The 17676-nt window shown below is 46.3% G+C and overlaps 1 protein-coding gene across 2 annotated transcripts in view; it reads right to left on the minus strand.

The window, feature by feature from the left end:
- Positions 1-249: 249 nt before the first annotated feature.
- LOC149985681 (neutral amino acid transporter A-like) overlaps positions 250-17676 on the minus strand; it is a 95292-nt gene continuing 77865 nt past the window's right edge. For both annotated transcript variants that reach the window (XM_090181749.1, XM_090181739.1), the window contains exons 3-8: positions 16086-16151; positions 11232-11398; positions 10641-10874; positions 7791-7985; positions 7105-7239; positions 250-3292 (exon numbers count right to left, since the gene is read on the minus strand). In XM_090181749.1, coding sequence (XP_090037875.1) covers positions 3046-3292; positions 7105-7239; positions 7791-7985; positions 10641-10874; positions 11232-11398; positions 16086-16133 — 1026 coding nt within the window. In that variant the 5' untranslated portion in view covers positions 16134-16151 and the 3' untranslated portion in view covers positions 250-3045. The remainder of the gene's footprint in view (positions 3293-7104; positions 7240-7790; positions 7986-10640; positions 10875-11231; positions 11399-16085; positions 16152-17676) is intronic.

Genomic DNA, 17676 nt, shown 5'->3' on the forward strand with positions numbered 1-17676 from the left:
AGCCTCATTGGGGCACATAACGCCACCTATACTCTAGTCTAGTCTAGACAGACAGGTTGCCTTCCACAATGTACCAATGTTCCAGCATAGGTCTGGGATTTCCAAGACTCACCTATAGGCCCACCTAAACATGTATTTATTACATATTTGACATGGGTACACCTCTAACCTCATCTCCAGTCTGATTCTGGTAAACCAACAGACTAGGCTACTATTCAGACAATCAGCAAAACACCAGCAAATCATCTCTGTTGCGTGAAACACATGTATATTTAACGTTAAAAGACAGAGACAAGTAAAAGAGACAGCTGTGTTACAAAGATAGACGTCATCATTGCACATGAAACAACGTAGTTATTCCTGTTGGTCAAAATACCATAAAACAAAATGGAGGACATACTTTATAGGCTGCGTGCCAGATCTGTTTGTGCTACCATGTCATGCCACTCATTGTCATGCCAACAGATTGTCTTGACAATTACATCGATGGAGTTGGCAAGAGCACAACCAGAGCTGGACCAGGCTACATACTTTAGGCTATTAGAAAAGTAGTTCCCCAGCAGAGAAAGGCGTTAGGAACAGATTTGGCAACTAGAAATTGAGAGAAAATACCTAAATCGCATTTCAAAAATAGAAATTATGCAAAATGTTAACACAATTAGAATAAATAAAAAATTCCTTCATATAGTTTATTCAAGTACATATCTGCGATTGTTCCAGATTATTTCAACATATTCTCACGAATACTTTCAATTCGGTCAGCTTCGGGGTAAAAGATTTAAAAGTCATTATAAAAGTAAAGGGTTGTTCGATTGAAAGAGGATCATGTTAATTAGAGAAAGAATATTTAAACTTAATAAGCTCCTTCTCACAACCAGTTTCTGCTTTCCAAAAAATACATCATTCACTGTCAAACTATGTAGAGCCTCAGTATTCCAATGACAGATTGGCAACCTTTTCACATTTTTAAGGACATTATAGTTTAGAGACAATATATTCCCAAAGATCCTGACAAATCAGGGTGCATACAGTTTTGTATAAAACAGTTAATAACATATAATTGTCCTTTCTAGAGGGACAACCTTCCATTTCCAACATCTAAAAACTGCTTCAACAAACAATTAGTCTGAGTAGAAGTGGAATTGTGGAACAGAGTTGATACATTAGTGAGTTAGTACAACATAATTCCCCCCCATAAATCAGAGTAAATCATTTCCAGCAAACAGCAATAGTGATTCATTACAAAGAAAAAAAGAAATACATTTGACCAGATAGATAAACGAGGCCACATTGGCCCATTTAGGATCAAATTAAATTAAAACGCTGTACTATCAAATGCCTGCTCCATTCTCATGTCAGAACTCAAAACATTGAGCCACGCCACCACTAGGTGGCAGCAGAAGCAATACGCCACACCACCACTGGGTGGCAGCAGAACCACTACACCACACCGCCACTAGGTGGAAGCAGAACCACTACGCCACACCACCACTAGGTGGCAGCAGAACCACTACAGCACGCCACCAATAGGTGGCAGCAGAACAACTACACAACGCCACCACTAGGTGGCAGCAGAACCACTGCAGTAATATGATAATTATTTTGTCAATTTGAACATTTTAGTCATTTGGAAAACATACACGTATCCCATAGACTGTATAAGATGCAACAGGAAAAGGCTGCTCTAACAACTTTGGCAGTTTCCTACATGTCCAAGGATTTCGATAAATACTATTCCGAGTCAATAATGAGAGCATGCCTTTATCAATGCCATGTGTCGTCCCAAATGGCTATCTATTCCTTACATAATGTCATGCTTTTAACCAGAGCCCTATGGGGCAGAATGTAGTGCACTATATAGGGAACAGGGTGCTGGGCTCAGGTTAAAATAAGTGCACTATATAGGGAACAGGCTACCATTTGTAACATAGCCCGTCTGACCATGCTTCCTCTCAATTCAAAAATAAAAAGTTCCAAAGAACATATGGTTGGTTTGGTTTCTTCAGTAAATGAAACCCATAGTAGCAAGGGTCTGGGACATCACTGATGGAGGCAACATCTATTCTCACAGCAATAGAAGGATAGTAGAAGGATAGTTGGCCTCGGTCTGCACTTTAACAGTTTAGTAAATGGAGTCTGCTCACCACCATATTTCTAACGTCCATTTAAGGCAAATGTCCACTTAGTCACGCATTGATGTCAATCTGAGACAAAGTGAAAATCTAATTTAAGTAGAAGTTAGGATTTGCTCTAATTGAACCTGCACTATATATCGACACAGATCCTTATGGTCCTGAATCCAATATTAGATACAGGCACCGTAGTAGGCCATTGGGTCAGTAGGTTCCCAGTACATAAACAGAAAGTTAACTGTGGCTCTTCCTCAATATTTACCCCAAATATTTGAGAGACTTTTGTCATTCGAGGGGTTAATGTTTCACGTTCTGGGTTGACTATCGACAGAAAACTCCAGGTCAGTTAGTAAATGATTCTCCTTCCCATCTGCCTTGTGAGGTCACAGCCATGTCACGGTTAGGAGAGATTCCCCTTTTTAGATTCAGACCACTCTCACCCAAAACCAGAAAGCAGCCTGGATTCATTCTAAAGGGCGAGGCTAACCTTCCTGTGGCTTTTACATACACTTATAGAATACTCCAAATAGGAAGTACCACTATATAAAACAAACTTTATCTAGGGCACTTTTTTCAGAGAAGTGAAATGACTCATGAACTGTTTTAAGAGGTATGGTAAAGGTGATCAGAGACGATTCGGGTTGACTCGGTCGTGTCACGAGTAGCAGCAGCAGCATCGTAACCTTAGACACCAGAGGGGGCTGGTGAGGGGAGGACGGCTAATAATAATGTCTGGAATGGAGTGAATGTAATTACATCAAACACGAAGAAAACCATATCATTGATGTGTTTTGATACCGTTCAATTCATTTCGTTCCAGCCCTTGCTATGAGCCCGTCCTCCGAATTGAAGTGCCACCAGCCACCACTGATTGTAACCATAGAGACAGAATTCACAGTTGTTTTACAACTGTTCACAGGACAGACTCAATGGCTTCCGCGGTCTCCCTGGGGGATTGGTCGCCTGCTGAACCCAGGGTTTGGTGCGTGACGAGCGGGGAGGTCTCCTCGTCAGCCTGGGTGTTTGCCACCGCTTCCACCAGGACCTCCGCTAGCTCCTCCCCCAGGTGTTGTTTCTTCATCTCCTGTTGGTTGATGTGGTGGAGGATCCCTGCCCCCAGGGCGTCTCCCTCCACGTTCACTACGGTGGTGGTGCGGTCCCTGAAAACACACACGCACATAAGTACACGCACATGTACATACGCACACACCCAAACACACACACAATTTATTAGGATACTTTATGTCAGAAGCTAAGCAGTATATCAAGCCTGCTAAGATGAATCAGGAGCTCTATTTAACTGTTAGCATACATCTAATGTAACATAACCACAGTGGATATGATGAATCAGGAGCTCTATTTAACTGTTAGCATACATCTAATGTAACATAACCACAGTGGATATGATGAATCAGGAGCTCTATTTAACTGTTAGCATACATCTAATGTAACATAACCACAGTGGATATGATGAATCAGGAGCTCTATTTAACTGTTAGCATACATCTAATGTAACATAACCACAGTGGATATGATGAATCAGGAGCTCTATTTAACTGTTAGCATACATCTAATGTAACATAACCACAGTGGATATGATGAATCAGGAGCTCTATTTAACTGTTAGCATACATTTAATGTAACATAACCAGTAACCAACAAGTTGATATGCAGAACACATCTATTTCTGTACAGGTCTACTGTCTACTGTACAGGTCTACTGTCTACTGTACAGGTCTACTGTCTACTGTACAGATCTACTGTCTACTGTACAGGTCTACTGAACAGGTCTACTGTCTACTGTACAGGTCTACTGTCTACTGTACAGGTCTACTGTCTACTGTACAGGTCTACTGTCTACTGAACAGATCTACTGTCTACTGTCTACTGTACAGGTCTACTGTCTACTGTACAGATCTACTGTCTACTGTACAGGTCTACTGTCTACTGTACAGATCTACTGTCTACTGTACAGGTCTACTGTACAGGTCTACTGTCTACTGTACAGGTCTACTGTACAGGTCTACTGTCTACTGTACAGGTCTACTGTCTACTGTACAGGTCTACTGTACAGGTCTACTGTCTACTGTACAGGTCTACTGTACAGGTCTACTGTCTACTGTACAGGTCTACTGTCTACTGTACAGGTCTACTGTACAGGTCTACTGTCTACTGTACAGGTCTACTGTCTACTGTCTACTGTCTACTGTACAGGTCTACTGTACAGGTCTACTGTACAGGTCTACTGTCTACTGTACAGGTCTACTGTACAGGTCTACTGTCTACTGTACAGGTCTACTGTCTACTGTACAGGTCTACTGTCTACTGTACAGATCTACTGTCTACTGTACAGGTCTACTGAACATATCTACTGTCTACTGTACAGGTCTACTGTACAGGTCTACTGTCTACTGTACAGGTCTACTGTACAGGTCTACTGTCTACTGTACAGGTCTACTGTCTACTGTACAGATCTACTGAACAGGTCTACTGTCTACTGTACAGGTCTACTGTCTACTGAACAGATCTACTGTCTACTGAACAGATCTACTGTCTACTGTACAGGTCTACTGTCTACTGTACAGGTCTACTGTCTACTGTACAGATCTACTGTCTACTGTACAGATCTACTGTCTACTGAACAGATCTACTGTCTACTGTACAGGTCTACTGTCTACTGTACAGGTCTACTGTCTACTGAACAGATCTACTGTCTACTGTACAGGTCTACTGTCTACTGTACAGGTCTACTGTCTACTGAACAGGTCTACTGTCTACTGTCTACTGTACAGGTCTACTGTCTACTGAACAGATCTACTGTCTATTGTCTACTGTCTACTGTACAGATCTACTGTCTACTGTACAGGTCTACTGTCTACTGTACAGATCTACTGTCTACTGTACAGGTCTACTGTCTACTGTACAGGTCTACTGTCTACTGAACAGATCTACTGTCTACTGTCTACTGTACAGGTCTACTGTCTACTGAACAGATCTACTGTCTATTGTCTACTGTACAGGTCTACTGTCTACTGAACAGATCTACTGTCTATTGTCTACTGTACAGGTCTACTGTCTACTGTACAGGTCTACTGTCTACTGTACAGATCTACTGTCTACTGTACAGATCTACTGTCTACTGAACAGATCTACTGTCTACTGTACAGGTCTACTGTCTACTGTACAGGTCTACTGTCTACTGAACAGATCTACTGTCTACTGTACAGGTCTACTGTCTACTGTACAGGTCTACTGTCTACTGTACAGGTCTACTGTCTACTGTCTACTGTACAGGTCTACTGTCTACTGAACAGATCTACTGTCTATTGTCTACTGTCTACTGTACAGATCTACTGTCTACTGTACAGGTCTACTGTCTACTGTACAGATCTACTGTCTACTGTACAGGTCTACTGTCTACTGTACAGGTCTACTGTCTACTGAACAGATCTACTGTCTACTGTCTACTGTACAGGTCTACTGTCTACTGAACAGATCTACTGTCTATTGTCTACTGTACAGGTCTACTGTCTACTGAACAGATCTACTGTCTATTGTCTACTGTACAGGTCTACTGTCTACTGAACAGATCTACTGTCTACTGTACAGGTCTACTGTCTACTGTACATATCTACTGTCTACTGTACAGGTCTACTGTCTACTGTCTACTGAACATATCTACTGTCTACTGTACAGGTCTACTGTCTACTGTCTACTGTACATATCTACTGTCTACTGTACAGGTCTACTGTCTACTGTACAGGTCTACTGTCTACTGTACAGGTCTACTGTCTACTGTACAGATCTACTGTCTACTGTACAGGTCTACTGTCTACTGAACATATCTACTGTCTACTGAACAGATCTACTGTCTATTGTCTACTGTACAGATCTACTGTCTACTGTACAGGTCTACTGTCTACTGAACATATCTACTGTCTACTGAACAGATCTACTGAACAGGTCTACTGTCTACTGTACAGGTCTACTGTCTACTGTACAGGTCTACTGTCTACTGTACAGGTCTACTGTCTACTGAACAGATCTACTGTCTATTGTCTACTGTACAGGTCTACTGTCTACTGAACAGATCTACTGTCTATTGTACAGGTCTACTGTCTACTGTACAGGTCTACTGTCTACTGTACATATCTACTGTCTACTGTACAGGTCTACTGTACAGGTCTACTGTCTACTGAACAGATCTACTGTACAGGTCTACTGTCTACTGAACAGATCTACTGTCTATTGTCTACTGTACAGATCTACTGTCTACTGTACAGGTCTACTGTCTACTGTCTACTGTACAGGTCTACTGTCTACTGTACAGGTCTACTGTCTACTGTACAGGTCTACTGTCTACTGTCTACTGTACAGGTCTACTGTACAGGTCTACTGTCTACTGTACAGGTCTACTGTATCTTACTGGAAATAACACCTGATATTTTGATATAGCAGCTGTCCAAAATGAGTGAGTACATTAAGAGTGTGTCTATGCGTGTGTGTTTCTACATATGTGCGCATGTCCATGCAAATGTACATAAATGTGTCTGTCCATGTGTGTGTGTGTATGCTTGTCTGTGTATGTGTGTGTGTGTGCTTGTCTGTGTATGTGTGTCTGTGTGTGTGTGTCTGTGTATGTGTGTCTGTGTGTGTGTGTCTGTGTATGTGTGTCTGTGTGTGTGCTTGTCTGTGTATGTGTGTGTGTGCTTGTCTGTATATGTGTGTCTGTGTGTGTGTGTGTATGCTTGTCTGTGTGTGTGTGTGTGTGCTTGTCTGTGTATGTGTGTGTGTGTGCTTGTCTGTGTACGTGTGTCTGTGTACGTGTGTGTGTGTGTGTGTGTGTGTGTGTGTGTGTGTGTGTGTGTGTGTGTGTGTGTGTGTGTGTGTGTGTGTGTGTGTGTGTGTGTGTGTGTGTGTGTGTGCGTGTGTTTGCTGTATTGGTTCTCTATACTGTACATGTGTTACTCACACGATCCAGTCGACGGCCAGCATGAGTGACAGGTCGTTGGTGGGCAGGCCGATAGCCTCCAGGATGATGGCGATGGTGATGATGCCCCCGGCTGGGATGCCCGCTGCACCCACACTGGACGCTGTGGCTGTCACACTGTGGGGACAGAGCCACAGCAGAGCATCAGACACAGGGTTTCAAAATTCCAACCCACCCTTCCTTCTGTCCCCACCCACCATTCCTTCTGACCCCACCCACCCTTCCTTCTGTCCCCACCCACCCTTCCTTCTGTCCCCACCCACCCTTCCTTCTGTCCCCACCCACCATTCCTTCTGACCCCACCCACCCTTCCTTCTGTCCCCACCCACCCTTCCTTCTGACCCCACCCACCCTTCCTTCTGTCCCCACCCACCCTTCCTTCTGACCCCACCCACCATTCCTTCTGACCCCACCCACCCTTCCTTCTGTCCCCACCCACCCTTCCTTCTGACCCCACCCACCCTTCTGTCCCCACCCACCCTTCCTTCTGACCCCACCCACCCTTCCTTCTGTCCCCACCCACCATTCCTTCTGACCCCACCAACCATTCCTTCTGACCCCACCCACCATTCTACCATTCCTTCTGTCCCCACCCACCATTCCTTCTGACCCCACCCACCATTCCTTCTGAACCCAACCACCATTCCTTCTGACCCCACCCCACTCACAGGATGGTGAAGATCTGACCGGCGTTGAGCTCTATGTTGTTGAGCTGAGCGATGAAGACAGCCGCGACGCACTGGAAGATGGCCGCCCCGTCCATGTTGACGGTGGCTCCGATGGGAAGGATGAAACGACTGATCCGCTTGTCCACTCCGTTGTTCTCCTCGACACACTTCATCATGGAGGGCAGGGTCGCCGAGCTGAGGAGAGAGATACAGGACACAGTGGTTAAATTACAGCATATTAATCTAGAACATTTGACTGTACTTTACTAGCAACTACTTTACTAGCAACTTCAGTTCCTCTGCTTTGACAATATTTGCAAGTAAAGATGTATTGAATAGCAAGAGAAGGAAGGGGAGAGAAATAGAGGGAGAATGAGAGAGAGAGAGAGAGACCTGAAAAACGTATTGTAGTGTAACTTGAACCAAAACCTTTCCATACAGAGAGAGGGTAAGGACCACAGAACTAAAATGAATAGAAGTCAGGTTACAAGCCATTCTACTCATTCTATTTCTATAGTAAAGACCCTCCAAATCAAATAAAATACAATTTTATTTATATAGCCCTTTGTACATCAGCTGATATCTCAAAGTGCTGTACAGAAACCCAGCCTTAAACCCCAAACAGCAAGCAATGTGTAGCAGGTGTAGAAGCACGGAATGTCCTGGCTCCCCATGGATTAGATAGAGAGGTGGTGGGGTCCAGAGTCTGAAGATTGAGGTTGGAACAACTCAGCCAAAGGTTTAGGTTACTTACAGCAGGTTACTTACAGCAGAGGATACTTGGAGACGATGAGTGTGTCCCAAATGGCACTACTTTTGACCAGAGCCCAGGTGTATGTTCAGGCTCTAGTCAAAAGTAGTGCACTATAGAGGGAATAGGGTGGGGTGTAGCCTTGGAGATAAAGCCTGCTAGCAATGCACTGCTAATGGACTGTGTTCATAGAGGTGGAGGGATTTACTGGGTAATCAGGTCACACTGGGTTAACAGAAGTGGAGGGATTTACTGGGTAATCAGGTCACACTGGGATAACAGAAGTGGAGAGATTTACTGGGTAATCAGGTCACACTGGGTTAACAGAAGTGGAGGGATTTACTGGGTAATCAGGTCACACTGGGTTAACAGAAGTGGAGGGATTTACTGGGTAATCAGGTCACACTGGGTTAACAGAAGTGGAGAGATTTACTGGGTAATCAGGTCACACTGGGTTAACAGAAGTGGAGGGATTTACTGGGTAATCAGGTCACACTGGGTTAACAGAAGTGGAGAGATTTACTGGATAACCAGGTCACACTGGGTTCACAGAAGTGGAGAGATTTACTGGATAACCAGGTCACACTGGGTTCACAGAAGTGGAGGGATTTACTGGGTAATCAGGTCACACTGGGTTCACAGAAGTGGAGGGATTTACTGGGTAATCAGGTCACACTGGTTTGTTCATGTTTATTAATGTGTGTACGCTGATTGGCTGCTTTGTGTGTTTGAGCTGATCTGAATCCTATGCAAAAAGCTCTTAAATGATGTGGAATGATAATTATTTTCCTGACACTGGTCAAAGACCCAAACAAGATTACTTTGAAGACAGCCAAAGGGAGCATGATGAGATAATTGTTGAGCAGTTGAAAAAGCATTTGATTGAAATGGATAACACGATTGAAGAGAGTACCTGGACTGGTGGAGGGATAGTACCTGGACTGGTGGAGGGATAGTACCTGGACTGGTGGAGGGATAGTACCTGGACTGGTGGAGGGATAGTACCTGGACTGGTGGAGGGATAGTACCTGGACTGGTGGAGGGATAGTACCTGGACTGGTGGAGGGATAGTACCTGGACTGGTGGAGGGATAGTACCTGGACTGGTGGAGGGATAGTACCTGGACTGGTGGAGGGATAGTACCTGGACTGGTGGAGGGATAGTACCTGGACTGGTGGAGGGATAGTACCTGGACTGGTGGAGGGATAGTACCTGGACTAGTGGAGGGATAGTACCTGGACTGGTGGAGGGATAGTACCTGGACTGGTGGAGGGATAGTACCTGGACTGGTGGAGGGATAGTACCTGGACTAGTGGAGGGTTAGTACCTGGACTGGTGGAGGGATAGTACCTGGACTGGTGGAGGGTTAGTATCTGGACTGGTGGAGGGATAGTACCTGGACTGGTGGAGGGATAGTACCTGGACTGGTGGAGAGATAGTACCTGGACTGGTGGAGGGATAGTACCTGGACTAGTGGAGGGATAGTACCTGGACTGGTGGAGGGATAGTACCTGGACTGGTGGAGGGATAGTACCTGGACTGGTGGAGGGATAGTACCTGGACTAGTGGAGGGTTAGTACCTGGACTGGTGGAGGGATAGTACCTGGACTGGTGGAGAGATAGTACCTGGACTGGTGGAGGGATAGTACCTGGACTGGTGGAGGGATAGTACCTGGACTGGTGGAGGGATAGTACCTGGACTAGTGGAGGGTTAGTATCTGGACTGGTGGAGGGATAGTACCTGGACTGGTGGAGGGATAGTACCTGGACTGGTGGAGGGATAGTACCTGGACTGGTGGAGAGATAGTACCTGGACTGGTGGAGGGATAGTACCTGGACTGGTGGAGAGATAGTACCTGGACTGGTGGAGGGATAGTACCTGGACTGGTGGAGGGATAGTACCTGGACTGGTGGAGGGATAGTACCTGGACTGGTGGAGGGATAGTACCTGGACTGGTGGAGGGATAGTACCCAGACTAGTGGAGGGATAGTATCTGGACTGGTGGAGGGATAGTACCTGGACTGGTGGAGGGATAGTACCTGGACTGGTGGAGAGATAGTACCTGGACTGGTGGAGGGATACAGTAACAGAGGCCTACCTGGAGCAGGTGGCGAAGGCGGTGGTGAAGGGCGTGATGAGGCCGGACAGGAAGCTGAAGGGGTTCTTGCGTGTGAACCCAAAGTAGATGAGAGGCAGGATGACCCCCCCGTGGATGATATGACCCAGGACGGAGGCAAATATGTATTTCCCCAGACTGGTCACCAACAGAACCACATCCTCCATCTCCACTATCTTACTACCCACCAGGAACATGATGCCGAACGGGACGTACCTGAGGTAGGAGAAATATAGAATATATACAATTTGGTGAGGTGATGACTTAACAGAATATCTATTTTTGCTGCAGATTTATTTGAAAGGAAAAGCTAAAACATTTATCAGAAATGTAATTAAATGTTTCATTTGATTCTACATAAGTAGGCAGCTTCCCAGTCAAAAAGTAGCTTCTCATTTCAGTGTCAAATGCATAGCGTCAGCAGCCTACAACACCTCCTGCAGTTCTTAAGGAATAAACAGTACAGACTTTATCTAGTGAGCCATCAGAAGCTCCTCTTGTTTTCCCGTTGGGAATAGTCTTGGGAACCAGGAGAGGCTAATCACATGATCTGGGTTGTTTAAGGTCACTCACCACATGATCCAGGACACCAGCACCATGGTGGCTTCATTGAAAGCGTTGAAGAAGCGTATGAGCTCCTCCCCCTCCTCTCCCAGCTTCCTCAGTGCCACACCGAACACCATGGCAAAGAGAACCAGGCCCAAGATGTTCATACCATCTGGTTCTGTGCCCACAGGAACCTACATAGAACACATAACACAGTTTTGTTTATGTATGGTTGTTAGTTTTTAAAAAATATATTTAAAAAACACAGATCATAACATTTGAACACAGAAAATTACAACACATAAAATAGAACATTAGAACATAGAACATCAGAACACAGAACATGATAACATCAGAACATAGAACATGATAACATCAGAACATAGAACATCAGAACATCATAACATCTGAACACAGAATATCAGAACACATAAAATAGAACATTAGAACATCATAACATTAGAACATCATAACACAGAACATCATAACACAGAACATCTGAACATCTGAACATAGCCTTTCAGTTTATTTTATTCAGTAGGCTACTATTTATATAGTCTCCTCAAATGATATTCAGAACATAAAACATAGGACATCAGAACACAGAACATTAGAACATCTGAACATAGGACATCAGAACATAGGACATCAGAACACAGAACATAGGACATCAGAACATAGAACATCAGAACATAGAACATCAGAACATAGAACATCAGAACATAGGCCATCAGAACACATAACATAGAAGATCTGAACATAGCCTTTCAGTTTATTTGATTCAGTAGACTACCATTTATATAGTCTCCTCAAATGATATTCAGAACAGAGAAAAGAGCTATGCTCCTATTGACCCCTTCAGGGGGAACCACCATTATTGGCACTGGTCAGAGGAGGGTCTACCGTGTCTGTTCATCAGTACCCCTCATAGACTGGTAATTCTCTGCCAATGAATGAGCCAAGCATTTCTATGGGAGCGTCCCAAATGGTACCATAATCCCTATAAAGCGCCATATGGCCCTGGTTAAAAGTAGTGCACTATATAGGTAATAGAGTGGCATTTGGGACGCATACCCTTGTCAGTCTGACAGCTGGGTACAAGGGGGCGATTCAGAAAACTACCCAGCTGAGTGACGACATGGCTGGGCTTCCTTCCAGCCTCGCTTGGAGGTCAGGCCAACAAGTCAGAAACATTGTCACGTTCCAAGCCGACTACAGTGCAGTCGAGCTGCGCACATTAACCATTGCATGGTGGTCATCTGTGTATTTTATTCCATGTTCATGGTGAACCGACATGTCACGTTTGTTGGCGTTTCGTTTCTTTGGAACACCATCCCCTGTGAAGCGCTGTGCCTACATGTTTTCACCTCATGAAGCTCTCTGGGATCAAAACGTTGTCAACAGAGGTGATAGTTGGCAGCATCTGCAGGAGCAGGGTGTGCAGGCCTTTCTGTTCTTTTTACACCTGTAGGCTTTTAAAATGGTAGACTACTGAATCTTCCTCAGACAGGTGGGTGGGAGCTCATATCATCTGTGCTGACTGGACCATGACATAAGTATCTTGGTGATACAGAATTTGTTCTCTTTTTTTCTTTTTTTCAAAAGTCTTCTGAAATTCACACAGAAAAGAAAACAGAGAAAAAATTGTGTCACCACGTTTTCCTGTAGCGACGGTTGACCTTCTCACCCCAGCTCTGTACACATGCACACATACACACAAACACTCTGCAATGCCAACCAGCCACTACATCTGAGTGTATCTGGACAAAGGTCGCTCCAGGAATATATCCTTGCCAGGAATCCATCCTCGGACTGTGCCAGACCAGTGTTCCCTGTTTGGACTCTCTCTCTCTTAAAGGCAGAGTCGTTGGTCAAACTAACATGCTAGTGGGCCAGCAGTCCGGGCCTGCCTGGCTACATAAGGGCTGAATATGACACTTGGCATAACTGAACAAACACAGGACAGTGACTGACATTGACGTCACAACAGAGTAGCTTGGTCTGATCAGACTTAAGGATGTGGATGAATACTGATCACATTTTAAAGAAAGAACTGTTAAACTTGTATTGAGTCCTTTCTGTTTGTTACCAGGCTCCAGGGATATTGGTATGTGTGTTGCTATGGAAGCGGCTGGTCACTTGCGTAGCGTATCGTGACAAGTGTCTTCAACATTGGACAGTGAATCATAGAACAGTGTGAGTGTGTCCAGTACGTTGTCCAGTACGTTGTCCTCCCACTGGTCTCTCATAGCTGTTTGGGACGTACCCCCAATACCAGACCCGGGGCTGTTTGGGACGTACCCCCAATACCAGACCCAGGGCTGTTTGGGATGTACCCTCAATACCAGACCCAGGGCTGTTTGGGATGTACCCTCAATACCAGACCCAGAGCTGTTTGGGACTAACCCCCAATACCAGACCCAGAGCTGTTTGGGATGTACCCTCAATACCAGACCCAGAGCTGTTTGGGATGTACCCTCAATACCAGACCCAGGGCTGTTTGGGATGTACCCTCAATACCAGACCCAGAGCTGTTTGGGATGTACCCTCAATACCAGACCCAGGGCTGTTTGGGATGTACCCTCAATACCAGACCCAGAGCTGTTTGGGACTAACCCCCAATACCAGACAAAGAGCTGTTTGGGACTAACCCCCAATACCAGACCCAGAGCTGTTTGGGATGTACCCTCAATACCAGACCCAGAGCTGTTTGGGATGTACCCTCAATACCAGACCCAGGGCTGTTTGGGATTAACCCCCAATACCAGACCCAGGGCTGTTTGGGATGTACCCTCAATACCAGACCCAGGGCTGTTTGGGATGTACCCTCAATACCAGACCCACGGCTGTTTGGGATGTACCCTCAATACCAGACCCAGAGCTGTTTGGGATGTACCCTCAATACCAGACACAGGGCTGTTTGGGATTAACCCCCAATACCAGACCCAGGGCTGTTTGGGATGTACCCTCAATACCAGACCCAGAGCTGTTTGGGATGTACCCTCAATACCAGACCCAGGGCTGTTTGGGATGTACCCTCAATACCAGACCCAGAGCTGTTTGGGACTAACCCCCAATACCAGACCCAGAGCTGTTTGGGATGTACCCTCAATAACAGACCCAGAGCTGTTTGGGATGTACCCTCAATACCAGACCCAGGGCTGTTTGGGATGTACCCTCAATAACACACGCAGAATATGGTGACTAGGATCTTCACTCCATTTCCACTTTCTTCCTGTCGGTTTCGTTATTTGCCCTGTCTGTGGACCAGATCCCTCCTGTCTGTGGACCAGATCCCTCCTGTCTGTGGACCAGATCCCTCCTGTCTGTGGACCAGATCCCTCCTGTCTGTGGACCAGATCCCTCCTGTCTGTGGACCAGCCCCCTCCTGTCTGTGGACCAGATCCCTCCTGGCTGTGGAACAGCCCCCTCCTGTCTGTGGACCAGATCCCTCCTGTCTGTGGACCAGCCCCCTCCTGTCTGTGGACCAGATCCCTCCTGTCTGTGGACCAGCCCCCTCCTGTCTGTGGACCAGATCCCTCCTGTCTGTGGACCAGATCCCTCCTGTCTGTGGACCAGCCCCCTCCTGTCTGTGGACCAGATCCCTCCTGTCTGTGGACCAGCCCCCTCCTGTCTGTGGACCAGATCCCTCCTGTCTGTGGACCAGATCCCTCCTGTCTGTGGACCAGATCCCTCCTGTCTGTGGACCAGATCCCTCCTGTCTGTGGACCAGGCCCCCTCCTGTCTGTGGACCAGCCCCCTCCTGTCTGTGGACCAGCCCCCTCCTGTCTGTGGAACAGATCCCTCCTGTCTGTGGACCAGATCCCTCCTGTCTATGGACCAGGCCCCCTCCTGTCTGTGGACCAGCCCCCTCCTGTCTGTGGACCAGGCCCCCTCCTGTCTGTGGACCAGCCCCCTCCTGTCTGTGGACCAGCCCCCTCCTGTCTGTGGACCAGCCCCCTCCTGTCTGTGGAACAGATCCCTCCTGTCTATGGACCAGATCCCTCCTGTCTGTGGACCAGATCCCTCCTGTCTGTGGACCAGGCCCCCTCCTGTCTGTGGACCAGCCCCCTCCTGTCTGTGGACCAGCCCCCTCCTGTCTGTGGACCAGCCCCCTCCTGTCTGTGGAACAGATCCCTCCTGTCTGTGGAACAGCCCCCTCCTGTCTGTGGAACAGCCCCCTCCTGTCTGTGGACCAGCCCCCTCCTGTCTGTGGACCAGCCCCCTCCTGTCTGTGGACCAGCCCCCTCCTGTCTGTGGAACAGATCCCTCCTGTCTGTGGAACAGCCCCCTCCTGTCTGTGGAACAGCCCCCTCCTGTCTGTGGACCAGATCCCTCCTGTCTGTGGACCAGATCCCTCCTGTCTGTGGACCAGATCCCTCCTGTCTGTGGACCAGATCCCTCCTGTCTGTGGACCAGATCCCTCCTGGCTGTGGAACAGCCCCCTCCTGTCTGTGGAACAGCCCCCTCCTGTCTGTGGACCAGATCCCTCCTGTCTGTGGACCAGATCCCTCCTGTCTGTGGACCAGATCCCTCCTGTCTGTGGACCAGATCCCTCCTGGCTGTGGAACAGCCCCCTCCTGTCTGTGGAACAGCCCCCTCCTGTCTGTGGACCAGATCCCTCCTGTCTGTGGACCAGCCCCCTCCTGTCTGTGGACCAGCCCCCTCAATCTCCAACACAGACACCTGTTATTTTATAGTGTATGTTTCCAATGTGTCTTTGTTCTTACTGTACTGTGGTTGTAATTCCACTTCCTTAAGTTGTCATTCGTTTGGTATTTCGGTCTTTCTTGGACGAATAGCCTATGACAGGCTAAATGAGACCCTAACAAACAATCAAACAAACAAACCAACAAATATGAGGGATGTCATAATAAGCACCTTCTGGTAGAGGATGGTTCCATTGGTGTCGTTTCCCACGGCGACCATCTTGTAATCAGTGGCATACTGTGACACGGAGGAAGAGACAGAGAAAACATCAATAGAATATTTTTTTTAAATTATAACTTTATTTAAACAACAATTATTTGGAAGTACATGTATGTTAACAAAGCCATTCATAAACAAGTAACTAGCTAAATTAAAGTACTTAGGATCAAGTATTTATTGTCAGATGTATTAAGTGTTTACACCTGTGCAAGGTTTGCTCCAATGTTCTTCAGATCAGGTGGGAATGAAAGCTAAAACCATGAGTCATTTTTACATTCTAGCTCTATGATTGTGATCCTTCTGAACTCTACGTGTTATACCCTTCAATAAATAACAGGGTAGCACCAGTACATGCAAACACTAAGCAGACGAGACCCTGTTTCAGATGTGTCTTTAGTTCCTGTGCTGATGATTGCCTGTTTCAGAAACGTGTCTTTAGTTCCTGTGCTGATGAATACCTGTTTCAGAGATGTGTCTTTAGTTCCTGTGCTGCTGAATGCCTGTTTCAGAGATGTATTTAGTTCCTGTGCTGATGAATGTCTGTTTCAGAGATGTGTCTTTAGTTCCTGTGCTGATGAATGTCTGTTTCAGAGATGTATTTAGTTCCTGTGCTGATGAATGCCTGTTTCAGAGATGTGTCTTTAGTTCCTGTGCTGATGAATGCCTGTTTCAGAGATGTGTCTTTAGTTCCTGTGCTGCTGAATGCCTGTTTCAGAGATGTATTTAGTTCCTGTGCTGATGAATGTCTGTTTCAGAGATGTGTCTTTAGTTCCTGTGCTGATGAATGTCTGTTTCAGAGATGTATTTAGTTCCTGTGCTGATGAATGCCTGTTTCAGAGATGTGTCTTTAGTTCCTGTGCTGATGAATGCCTGTTTCAGATATGTTTCTTTAGTTCCTGTGCTGATGAATGCCTGTTTCAGATATGTTTTTTTTTAGTTCCTGTGCTGATGAATGCCTGTTTCAGAGATGTGTCTTTAGTTCCTGTGCTGATGAATGCCTGTTTCAGAGATGTGTCTTTAGTTCCTGTGCTGATGAATGCCTGTTTCAGAGATGTCTTTAGTTCATGTGCTGATGAATGCCCTTTTCAGATATGTATTTAGTTTCTGATAAAAAAAAAAGTTTTAAAAATAAGATTTTAGTAAGAACTGACTGTTCTTTATGGGGCCAGAGATCAGCAGAGCCACAAAGCAGCTTCAGAGCTGTGGTGGAGAGGACCTGGCAGGACCTGGCAACCAGAGACCAGCAGAGACACAAAGCAGCTTCAGAGCTGTGGTGGAGAGGACCTGGCAGGACCTGGCAACCAGAGACCAGCAGACAATGGCAGAGACCCCTCTCCCTGTTCTCACACACACTCCTTTTTCCTCTCTGTCCATTGAGGCCCTGCGCTCTGAAAGATCTGGACCCCCACTGCTGTTCAGCTGGCCCCCTACCATTCGCCAAAACAACACACACACACCTTTTCCTCTCTGTCGATTGAGGCCCTGCACTCTGAAAGATCTGGACCCCCACTGCTGTTCAGCTGGCCCCCTACCATTCGCCCAA

This window comes from Oncorhynchus mykiss, chromosome 1, assembly GCF_057628025.1.
Source record: "Oncorhynchus mykiss isolate SJ-2025 chromosome 1, ASM5762802v1, whole genome shotgun sequence".
NCBI classification, from domain to species: Eukaryota; Metazoa; Chordata; class Actinopteri; order Salmoniformes; family Salmonidae; genus Oncorhynchus; species Oncorhynchus mykiss.